At 34.9% G+C, this 12,795-nt stretch overlaps 1 protein-coding gene across 1 annotated transcript; it reads left to right on the plus strand.

The window, feature by feature from the left end:
- The first annotated feature begins 2,026 nt into the window (after positions 1 to 2,026).
- LOC149409889 (uncharacterized) lies at positions 2,027 to 10,627 on the plus strand. Its single transcript, XM_089649229.1, has 4 exons — positions 2,027 to 2,164; positions 5,142 to 5,305; positions 6,035 to 6,117; positions 9,207 to 10,627. Exons 2-4 carry the CDS (start codon positions 5,150 to 5,152, stop codon positions 10,216 to 10,218), a joined length of 1,251 nt encoding a protein of 416 aa, XP_089505355.1. The 5' UTR covers positions 2,027 to 2,164; positions 5,142 to 5,149; the 3' UTR covers positions 10,219 to 10,627.
- The last annotated feature ends 2,168 nt before the right edge of the window (positions 10,628 to 12,795 follow it).

Genomic DNA, 12,795 nt, shown 5'->3' on the forward strand with positions numbered 1-12,795 from the left:
TATGCATGATTGTGTTATGCGCCCGCTAACAATTGTTTCCCGCGTCACACCGTCTATGCATTTGATCAAATAATTGCTTGCAAGAATATTTTCATATGAGTTTACTACAGGGTCATTAAAATTCATCAAGTTTATATTAGTGTCCCCAAGGAACAAAACATTGTCTCGAAGGCCTATGAAATCCGTCAGAATAGATTCAATTTCCCTGATAAAAGATAGTTTGTTAAGATTCGGTGGTCGATATATCGCTAATATACTCAAACTTTGTTTATTTGGAAGAGTAATTACACCAAAAACATTTTCAAAATAATTTGATTCTAGTGGTGATTGTTTAAATACCATACTGTTTCTTATACTCGTATATAGCGATATGCCCCCACCTGATTTATTATTACGACAATAGTTGTAATTTGAATAGCCCGGAATCTCATACATATTAATTTGGTCAGCTTGTATATTTGTTTCGCTAATCATTAAAATATCTATACGCTCCCAACAATTTCTTAAATAAACATGTAAAACATCCCAATACATAATGATCTGATATTTACATGAATACATATTAATTCCCCTACATCACTTTTTTAATATTTATCCACTGTTGTAGATCGTTTGTTCTTAAAAAATCTACTTCATTATCTTCTTCTAGATAATTACTTAAAGCAATATTTTATAAAATAATTAGTTCAAATTCTGTGCTATTAATATGATAATTTATTACAACCTCTCTGGTTACTATACCTAAGTATTTATTTGAGTAATGATTGAAAGGTAGGTTTACATATGTCATTTTTATATTTATTTCAATTTGAATGCAGTTAGTAAGAATTATTGGGTAATCTAAAATATTAACAATAATGAATTTCGTCAGAATGAGTACTGCAACACCTCTATTATTATTTTTGTTTATTGTCGTCTGAATATATTTAAAATAAAAGTGCCGTCGCTGATAAGCAATCGGCAGTGACTCATGATTTGTAAATGTCTTGTAACACTATGCCGTCAGGCTGAATATTTAAATTATTGATTTTAATTAAAATAGTTAATTTATTCTGCATTGTAATCAATTTTTTGTTTGGCAACTTTTAACATATAATTTCTAAACTTACATGCTATACTATTTGGTAGGTGATCCGTAGGGATGTTTCTTTTGATTAGAATCCCAGCAGTTGGCACATTTGGGGGGGCAGTCCAGAGATTTGCATTCCCGGTATTGGTGGTCTCCGGCGCAGTGCATACATCTTGGATCCTTTATTTTATCTAGGCATTTATGTGCAGTATGGCCAAATCTTAGACAATGGTAGCATTGCGTTAAAGGGTAGCAGTCTTCAACATATATCCTCAAGAATTGAAAGCATTTAAGCATTAAAATGAAGCATCAACATTAAAAAGTGTTTTTTTCAACTTTATTTTAAAAAAAAAATCGCAAGTTGCGCCACAATACGAAGTATGTCGAAAAAATACAAATAAATAGTAGTATATCTGTGTGTAAGGATATAATGGCCAACTTATGATTCCAGAGATAACCTCATTTTTAATGTCAGTGCCATACAAATTTTTCTTTAAAAAATGATAACTCCTTCATTTGTGCACGCAATTGCTTCATACGAAATTTTATAGCATAATAATGATCAGCAGAATCCATTTCTAGCCAAAAAAAATACCCTTGAAAATTCAAGTCTCTATGTCTATGAAAGACGATTTTCAGCCCACTGTGCATAAATATACACGCGACACGTTATGCTACGTATACATACGTGAGACTGCAAAACTGAACCACAACTTATGGGAAAGGAAAAAAGCAACCCAAATGGCGAGAAACGCCGCTTGCAGTTGCTTCGTTCCTTTCCCGTAATTCATGGCTCGGTTCGCAAAAGTATATGAAATTTTTTTTATATAAAGTACCTACACTAACACGCCTGGCCACATCTTTTAATCTATGAAAGAAGTGTTTGACTTTATCTACGACTTTGCTCAATGCTGTCACTGTCAGCTGTCAAACGATAACAAATTTATTGTTTACATCGGTCCACCTGTGTTCATTTGCATTGTAATTATTTATTTATGAATTAAACATTATTATTTTTTTAAACTTACGTAAATGAATGTTTAAGGAGTAGCGATAATTAATTATATTAAATTAAACTATAACATCAATAGTAAGGTAAGTAAAAGTTATATAAAAGTAAACAATCAAAATGTATTTATTTGCTCATTATTTTGGTCAATTACTTTTCAACCAAATTTTTCATACTGTTATAAATAATTATCTATTTTGATAAACTCGTTGAACTTCACTGCACGCTTAATACGCACAAAATATATAAATAGCAACTTAATTACAACAAGAAATTTTATCTCGAAGTTAAGTTTGAAGGAAAGGAAATACGCCTAAATTATTTAAATAACAAAACCCTAAAAACCTTTTAAAAAAATGTTTGTTCGACCTTTTTTTACATCAACCCACACAGGAAGCCCTGAGAAAAATAAGGTATACGCTGACTACGAGTGCCCAGTAAAATTTAACACTTTCCCGACATAATTACTAATTCCTGATGATCTCAAACTGTGCCCGTGGTATTGTTCTCAGGTGCAAAGCTTTCACTTAGAACAAATTTCACTTTGTTTCATTTTTACACTCAAAATAAATGACATATTTATCAAAATATCCCACTGGTTAGGTTGGGTTAGGTTAGGTTAGGTTAGGTTAGGTTAGGTTAGGTTAGGTTAGGTTAGGTTAGGTTAGGTTAGGTAGTATAGTAAACTTGTAAAAAATAATTACATCATTAGAAATCAACATGGCCGCTTATAATTTGTTAATAAATGTCTATCTCAAACTATTTTCTGTTTTTTTCCATGTTTTTCCTTTATTATTTCAACTAAAATGAAGCATAATACGTTTGACCCACGGTAAGTTCATAATTACTTCTCATGCCGTCGAGATTTGGCTTAATTTGACAATTTTAGCGCAAAAAGAGTGAGGGCACTGCTAGACAGCAAGTTCCAAAAATAATATCCCTCATAATTTGGGATGCTGCGTGGAGGGTCTTTTTTAAATAAAGGAAGGAGACGAGGTTCTGGGAAGGTAAAAGGTGTGTCCAGGAGTGACAGACATATGAATATATCCCTCCGGCTTTGGCGTAAGGCGATGGGTCGAGAGACCAGTTGAAGCGGTTGAAGGGTCTCCCCAAACCAGCCTCTCCCGATCTGGCACACCACGCAGCTGGTGGGCAAGCGCACCTCAACTCACCTCCGGGCACTGTGCAATGATTTATGGGGCGACGGTACCCAAACCCGCCTCTCAAATTGACTTAAACCCCCGATTTAAATTCACTATGTATTTAAAAATAAGTATTGCGTTTCTAAAGAGCCTTTGCATGCAGCGGAATTCAACAAGTTTGCCTCTATTTTTGAATAATAATGAAAAATAAGGGTAAATATACAGAAAAGTATGACACTATTAGGCCATTCGTACATGGAGATATTTACAAGACTTTCGTACGCGTAGCATAAGCGCCACTTGCGAGTACCCGCCATAATATTTTGCTAGTGTTTGTACACAACGGCGTTTGATGTTAGTTGCACGCTACTGACGGTGCTGGAAGCACGCTATGCGAGTTGCATTCGTATCTACAAGAAAACGACAGAAATGACGTCCAAGTCATTTAGATAATAGTGAAATTCTATTATTTCACTTACTGAAAATTGAAAATTATGCAATTTAATAACTATTTTGTTTAAAATAACGGATAATTTGACATATTTTCTTTAAAATTCAGCTATCAATCATAAGGAAACAGCCCAGTAAACCATTTTAAAAGTAATACTTAAAAAATATAGAATGACTGACACAGACCAAATATTCAATATGTTTTACATACTAGATAGAATGACTAACACAGACCAAATATTCAATATGTTTTAAGTACTAGATATTACACATAAAAACTCTACTAAATTACACTTGAGACCAAAAAACAAATTTCAACAAACACAAACCATCATCAACAGACCAGTTAGACAAGCTTATTAATAAAAAAAACATAAACACTCCGACGGCAAAAACAAGCTTTGGACAAAGTTTCAGCATTTGCTTAAATGGTTAGATCCGCCCCTGACTGAGGCCTACATTATCAAATAATGTTTTAAAATAAGTTATTGTGTCAAATAAAAAAATAAGAGAAGAAAAAAACTAACCTTAAAACATTCACATCAATAACAATGGCCGCCAAGTGAAAAATCAATTTTGATTTGAACTATATAACTACAATTAAAATGCATTATTTTCCATTTTCGGAAACTGAAATACTTATATCTCATTATTATCTAACTGAATACAAAGTGATTTTAAAATAAAATGTATCTGTTAACAGTGTCCCACTTTTCTGAATATTTAAAAAAAAATGTAATTACTTTAGAATTTAAAAAAAATATTTGCTTACCTTTATTAACCTTTCCCTTACTGTGCTAAAAAAAATCCACGCGTTCCGGTGCTGTGTAGTCAATACACATCTCAAAATAAGCGATTTAATATTGGAAAAATATGAATATTCATAGCTATTCGCTTATGTTTATTATATTTTATATCAAAAGTGATAATAATTGTAATTTAATTGCTGAAAACATGAAAAAACCATCGGCAGATGCTAAAAAAACGTGCGAGGGGTCCACATCTAACGACGGTCCGCTTCCGACTGGCTGGCGGCTGGCGGCTGGCACACACCGAGCTGTGGGGTAGTAGGTATTGATGGTCTAAATCAAAATACAACTGCGGACGTGTGGATTTCTCATGTTCCCGTGTAGCGAACTAAAGCGGGACATCAATAGCGTGTCATTTCCTCTCACACTCTTCGCATAGCAGTATCGCACGGTTGATTGTATTGGTGTATTTGTTTCCGATTTTTAATAAAAATCTCTGATTTTTAATTGAATTTGAAAACTATGTTAAATATTATTTTTTAGTTCAGTGCATAAATATATAACGGAGGAATACCTAAAATCTGAACCCAGAATTTATTATATTTATAGAGTTATTAAAGTTATTAGAAGCAATGTGTAGTAAATACACACCACAGATAAGGAAAGGTTAACTTTCGGCTTATTTTAGTTTTAATATTATGAATAATGTGATCGTATTTCAGAGATTAAAATGGACAACACCGACTCTTTTATTCCTCCACACTTGCTTGCTGATGTCAACCTGATGAGTTTATGCCGAACTTGCCTATCTAGTGAAGGTGTTAAGATGTCTCTTGAGGACAGAATGGAATTGGAAGATATTTTGAAAGGGATATTCGCTTTTGCAGTAAGAATATTTTTTTATTCATATTCAATGGTCAGTCTGTTTTAGCTTTTGATAAAGTTGTGATCATTTCTCAACCATAACTGTCATATTGAGCTTGATAATCTCAATTAGGGAGGCGGGTATGAGTACCGCTGCCGCGGGAATTATTATTTGGATAACCAACATCTCTACCCCAAGTGGCTTAGCAGGGGTGCTCAGGTTCATGAGGTGAGGTTTGTCCAGGTCTTGTTGGCGAATGCATCAGCCCACCAGCTGCGAGGGAGACCTTTGATCTTTCCATTCAGTCTCTCTTGACCCATTGCCTCGCACTGCATTGGGAGGGATGGACGCACTGACTCTTGGATTCCTACTCACCTCTCAAACCTTTTTCCTTCACAGAACTTCCTCTACTTACTTTCCTTAAAAAGACCCTACACACAGCATCTCCAAAGATGACATGTGTTGAGTTAATCTAACTACATTTTGATCAAAGGTGATTTTAATTTGATCAATTGGGTATGTTGTGAGGCTGAAGGAAGTGGGGAAGGGATGGAGGAGATGGGGAAGAGGAAGGCTGGGAAGTACCTTGCTCTTCAGATCTTTTCATCAAACATGGCTAAAGCCATTTCAAGCAATGTTTAGATTCTGAATGGCGGTTTTTCACCAGGGCGATACTGAAAATGCCTCACACTTGCTTCTTTGTTTATAAAATAAATAATGCCTTAATAATAATAAGTTTAAATTTTTTAGATTGATAAAGAAGACGGTCTACCTACTGACATCTGCAGTGCTTGCATGGACATGATTAACTCTTACCTTCACTTTAGAATAAGGTAATACAAACTTCATATCTTTAATATTAAAATATCATAAAGGATGTCTGGGGGTAACGTGCACTAACTTAGGGAGGTGATACAAAAAGACATACCTAAAAATCCTTAGAGTGGTAAAAACTTACCTGGTAAATTCCTGTAAGCTTGCCAAGAATGTGCGTGGAAACGTTGCATATTTGTTACTGGCCTGTATCCATCGAAACCGCATGTAAACAATAACATTAGACCAAGAATTTGAAGTTCACAATGTGCTACAATATGCATATTTTAAACCAAATTCAAAAAGAAAACTGTACTAAAATAACAAAATGTAGTTAAAATTATTTATAACTATTAATCGCTTAACTAATGTTATTGCTTTTGATTAATTTATCATATTTTCATAATGTCCACCTTCAATGTGCATTTCCATCATGTAGCCCGTAAGCATAATGAATGTTTGCCCATTCTTTGTGAGTAAAGCCAGGCATTGTCACAGTAATTACAATTACCCTCAAAGAAACATAATTTTAACAGTTAGGTAAGTCTACAGCAAAACTTATTTTTAATACAGTGTTAAAAGTAAGGTTTTAGATAAAACACGCTCTGAATAAAGTTTGTATTTTAAGTACGTATAATAAATACACACTAGATAAAGACACACTACACTATCAAGTTTTGATTAAAAAATCAAGTTTTAAAAGTCAAACACTGCTTGGTACAGTAAATTATCAAATCTACTTTGCGAATTAAATAAACGTTATTGACACAACGCATGGCAAGTAAATAGATTGACAGATTTGGTGACGGGGGGGCGTGGGATGGTAGATTTGGAAACAATGCCAAATAATAATGCCTGCCACACATGGCAGACTAATTTTACATTTTTAGATGAAAAGTACCCCTAAAAGTTGGAATTTTGAAAACACCGATTTACCTAAAATATGATTTAAGATTTTCACGGCCAAAAGTATTTTTGCTATTTGTTTTTGGGGTATTATGCCATTATGCCGTGTTGCGCTAACTCCTTCTTTAGCCAACGTTTCGGACAGCATTGCAGTGTCCATCATCAGGGCAGATGTGTTATTTGAGGTTGTGTTAAAATGTGAGCTTATGTATGAGGTTGTGATACCGTGTTGCCAGCTCCAACCCTCTGAGCTAATATTAACATATCATTTTATTTTTTATTTTTTATTTAAAGTGGTTTTCTTCGTTTAGCTCTGGTGTATCCGTCAATTACCGGATACCAAGAACTATTAAGCTTAGCTCCATCGTCTCTATTAATGTTTACGGGATTTTTATGAATTTCAATGGCCTCCGTAATCAGCCGTGCTCTATAAGTTTTCGGTCTCCCCAGGATTTCAGGAACAAATCCAAAGTAATGCCCGGTGTCAATCAAATGCTCGGCAATTGCCGATTTGTCAGGGTAGCCGAGTTTACAAGCTCTGAAGTGTTCTGAAATCCTTTTGGAGATAGTACGCTCTGTCTGGCCTACATAGACCTTGTCACATCCGGAACAGCTGAGTTTATACACTCCATCTGTTTCCAGAGGAAACTTAGTCTTTGCAGACCTCAGTAAGTCCTGTATCTTTGTTGTTGTTCCGAAGACAGTCTTGATATTTTCCTTTCTCAATAGCCTGGCAATTTTGTCTGTCACATTGTGCACATAAGGAGGACTTATCCATACATTGGTGACCCGAGCGACCAGAATATGTGAAGAACATAAAATCGGAGCGGAACTTACGAAGCTGACCGATGCACTGGAGCGTAACGGCTACCCAGCAAGTCAGACAAGGCAAATCATAAGAGCCAAATCTGCACCAAACGAAGACAGAATTGAACAAGAGTCGAAAGGCTGTGCCTTCCTGCCTTATGCCTATTCCTGCCTTCCCTCTGGAAACAGATGGAGTGTATAAACTCAGCTGTTCCGGATGTGACAAGGTCTATGTAGGCCAGACAGAGCGTACTATCTCCAAAAGGATTTCAGAACACTTCAGAGCTTGTAAACTCGGCTACCCTGACAAATCGGCAATTGCCGAGCATTTGATTGACACCGGGCATTACTTTGGATTTGTTCCTGAAATCCTGGGGAGACCGAAAACTTATAGAGCACGGCTGATTATGGAGGCCATTGAAATTCATAAAAATCCCGTAAACATTAATAGAGACGATGGAGCTAAGCTTAATAGTTCTTGGTATCCGGTAATTGACGGCTACACCAGAGCTAAACGAAGAAAACCACTTTAAATAAAAAATAAAAAATAAAATGATATGTTAATATTAGCTCAGAGGGTTGGAGCTGGCAACACGGTATCACAACCTCATACATAAGCTCACATTTTAACACAACCTCAAATAACACATCTGCCCTGATGATGGACACTGCAATGCTGTCCGAAACGTTGGCTAAAGAAGGAGTTAGCGCAACACAGCATAATACCCCAAAAACAAATAACAAAAAAACCGATTTACCTTTTTTACTTGTATTTTCATGTAGAATCACCCCCTGAAGTTACTGCACTCTACTCGGACATCCTGTATAAATAACTTAATATCGTTTTTATGAAGAGTTTGAATGTTAATAAACTCACCATTTAAAAAGCATATTGTCGTTCGGCAAGCAATACCCCAAATGTGACAATTTTTTGATTAAGGTATACTTAAAAGAATTCATTATCTGGTCTCTAATATGTAGATGGCGCTAATTTAATTAGTTTTGCAAAAAACACTCTGTGCTTGTTATGCTTTAAAATATTAAGATGATTTATTTGTTACGAATACGCAATATGAATATAAATAATTAGTTTTGTCTGTATGAAAACTAAATTCTTTCAAAGAAGACTTACAATTATTATTCATTTGCATATCCACCTCACAGAATGCCAAATACTTTAAATTTTCATTTTTTAGACAGTATGTAACACGGTGTATGTAATTTCCAAGGAAAATACTTCCTATTATGTGTTGTGATTTTTTTTCTCTCTTTGAAAATTTGTTTAAAATTTATTGCACTCTTAATTATAATATTTGTTATATATGTATAACTGTGAATGAACGGGTCGATTTCTGAACCAATTATAAAAAAATTAAGAAATCTTTTTTATTTCTAGGTGTCAACAGGCAGATGAAACACTTCGAAAACTTTTAGCACAAAAGAAACTACAAAATAAAATCGAGCCTAGCGTAGACGCATCACTTTTTGTTGAAAATAGTGAGGAAACAAACCATTATATCGATCAAAATAATATGTTAAAAAGTAACGCAAGCAGTACTAAATTGTTTGGCTGTAAATATTGCAACTACAGTACTAAATTAAAATCAGAATACGTCCAACATCGACAGACTGTTCACGATACAATACGAAAACAAAAAAAAATTAAATTGAACGATGCCGTAATTCAAAAGTCTGAAATTTTAACAAATAAAGGCTCAAATTCTACTGAAAATGGATTCAAGTGTAACTTTTGTGATTACATAGCAAATACAAAACTGTTGATTTTGGCGCATCGTAAAGTGCATAAAGTTTTGAAAACACTCCAGTGCGAATATTGTAAATTTCAGACGAATCTACGTGCGAGCTTACAAGCGCATATTCGAATACACACAGGCGATAAGCCATATTTATGTGATCAGTGCCACTTGAAATTTACGCAATTGGCACACTTGAAACAGCATCAATTTACACACTCGACCGAAAGGCCATTTGCGTGTGAACAGTGTAACTATCGTGCAAAAGCAAAGCGCCATTTAGACAATCACTTAAAAACACACTCGGGTGATCGCCCGTTTATGTGTGACTCCTGTTCGTTTCGCTGCGCTAATAAAGTTAACTTAATGTCGCATAAAAGGAGTCACAGTGATGTCAAGTTGTTCCAGTGTAAACTATGTCAGTATTCGTCCAATTTCAAAAAGAACCTTTCTATGCATGTGGCTAAGCATTCCGGCATTAAGTCCTTTGAATGTGGATTGTGCGATTATAGAGGGAGTTGCGCACAGAATTTGAGGGCGCACATGACGTCGCACTCGAATGAAAGAAAGTTCGCTTGTGCAGATTGCAGTTTTCGTACAAAGACAGCGTCGATGCTTAAAAAACATGCAAAGACTCATAATGCGAGTCGATGAGGACCTACAAACAAGGATTTATATAAATAATGTTTTTCCGGTAATAAAACTGTATTACCGTGCTAAAAATGCGGAGATCTAGAAAGAATGCAAAGCTAATTTAAGGCGATGCCATACGTAGTAATGCAAAATCATGTGTTTTTGGTTTGAAAATTTGGTCGCCTAGAAATGTTTCAGATGCTTTAATTAAATACTGCGAGTAGAATACATCTTGGACTTTGAAATAATCGAGTATTTTTTAGATAAGTCTTTTTATAAGCCCAGAAAAAAATAATGTAAAGACCTATGTAAACTACTTTAAAGTTCGAAATCTCCTACTTACGAACCCATTTTCGGTTATGATTTTATTGTATAATGTGGCAAATTAAGTTATTTATAAAATGATCGAAAAAAATTTAAATATTTATGCCTGAACATCCACAAAATAAAATAAAAGGCACTTTTTGGACATGTTTATTCTTGCATAAATCAAAACAGGCGGATGGTGTTAAGCGGGAATTTAAACCTTATCGCCATCTACGTAAGGGTTGTTATTGATAGCGGCTCAATTTAAAATATTACCCGACGTAGTGCATCACCTTAAGTGAATTGGATAAGATTGAAAAAGGGACGTTTAGACGGTTTGGATGTGTAGAACAGATGCATATAGAAAGGAGTGTGCGGATCAAAGATATTAGAAGAACGAGATGTGCTATGAGGAATTCATACTGTGTGGAATTGTTTTGCCCAGTGTCGCCGGTTTTGTTCACCAATACTACTGCACACCTTCGCTTACGCTAAGGTATCCGCACTAATACATAGAACAGATTTCCGTGCGTACACGTCCCGATAGTATTCAAAGTACCCTAATTAGGTAGTACTCCGCCTACGGTCCGGCGGCCAACATAGCATATCTCGTTCTTCTAATATCTTTGGTGCGGATAATATATGAAGCCTAAGTAAATGATAGAAGATGTCGGGGATGTCCGAGGAACACATGGCACGATCGAGTGAATCAAATACTTGATTCGGATCATGTCAAGAGTCAGAATAACAGAAGAGTACGTATGAGAAGATGTATGAGTGTGAATAACGTAAAAGAGTCTACGCCAAGATAGAGTTTTGTTTTTTTTTATTATTTTAACTCCACACAGAAGACCCGAGGAAAATAGTTTCCATTCCTATGGAATGAAAATCTGTATGGAAAAAAAGTATTAAGCATCTTAAAGTCCAATTTAAACCATAGTTTTCTAACAGAAAAGTTGATATTTTTATGGTTGTGCTTGCGTATTAAAAGTGCTACAGTCACAGACATAGGAATTAATAGACGAGAAGATAATGGCGAGGGGTAAAATCAACTGTTGAAGAACGAAGGGCGTAAGGCTGACTGTGATTCGTAAATAAATCAATCTGACAGTAAATAGGCATCTCGCATTATAATATCACCATTTACTTCTTAAAAGTAAAATCTGCTTTGGAATGAATAGACATTTTTACGTGGGAGCGCAAATTACTCGCCACGTTATGAACAAATTTGCGAAGTCCAAATTCGGCAAAAAAATTCGGTTGTATTTTCAGAGTCGAATATTTCGTTTAAGTATTTAGTTAAGACACTTTTATAAATGTTCATAATTTACTTCCCAGCAACCAACCAGCTTTGTGTTTCGCGTCCAGACGTTTCTCGATATGATAGTATAATATGTTTCTAAAACTGATCTATATTATACGATGTGAATATGCTTAAAATAAAGTAAAATAATGCTTATATATGGAATGTAATACGACAATTGGGTTTATTCTCTTTTTCACATCTATTTTTACAAGTTTTCATAGTACAAGTCAACATTTTGCCGTGTTATTTCGTAAAATGAACCGATGATGCCTCGACCATAGTTCGCACAAGAATGATGACGTCACGTTTTCAAATTTCACTTGAGGCCATACGCGAGCACAGCCGGCTCCAATGGAACCGGTATGGGGAGTGGGGATAATACGCTTTTAATCACTTAGGGCAGGTCTACTAATATTCATATGTCTATGGCTACAGTAGTTTTCAGATGGTAGAAAGTGAATAACCTTAAATTTTTGTACCACTTTACAAATGTACTCAAGATCACATAAAATTACTTTTTTTGTCAAAATAAGATCTCATTGGTGGCTGTAATAATAATCCGATGATATGATATTTGATATATCATTATTTGCATAAATTTATATAACAATATTAGTGCATATGGAATTGCGTGAATCTTTATCGAGGAAATTGCATTCCTCCAGAAAATGTTTCAATCAGCAATTTATTATAAGTCGGCATTGAATACCATGCCGTAAGTCTATTCTTGGGAAGACAACAATGGTTTGATTCTCCCGATTACTTCTTGTGGGCAGAGATCAACTCTGAACGATATGGATGCTTTATACGTATTTAGAAGATACAATACCTTCAAATGATCTTTAAATCACATGTTTCGGCCAATAGAAGTCATCCAGAACAATCGTACTATTGTAACTTATAGTAGGATTTTTGGTAAATTCTCTACCAAAAAACTTAAATGTGGCGAATGTATAGATGGACTTTTCGAAAGCACTTGACCATAC

The sequence above is a fragment of the Hesperophylax consimilis genome, chromosome 29 (genome assembly GCF_061612785.1).
Source record: "Hesperophylax consimilis isolate HC1 chromosome 29, BYU_Hcon_1.0, whole genome shotgun sequence".
NCBI classification, from domain to species: Eukaryota; Metazoa; Arthropoda; class Insecta; order Trichoptera; family Limnephilidae; genus Hesperophylax; species Hesperophylax consimilis.

What these genes read in the sequence shown, in the direction of transcription:
- LOC149409889 (XM_089649229.1), top strand. Translation starts at nt 5,150, where the DNA reads ATGGACAACACCGACTCTTTTATTCCTCCACACTTGCTTGCTGATGTC. An exon ending in AAGGGATATTCGCTTTTGCA is followed by an intron (nt 5,306 to 6,034) that starts GTAAGAATATTT and finishes TAAATTTTTTAG; the next exon opens with ATTGATAAAGAAGACGGTCT. An exon ending in TACCTTCACTTTAGAATAAG is followed by an intron (nt 6,118 to 9,206) that starts GTAATACAAACT and finishes TTTTATTTCTAG; the next exon opens with GTGTCAACAGGCAGATGAAA.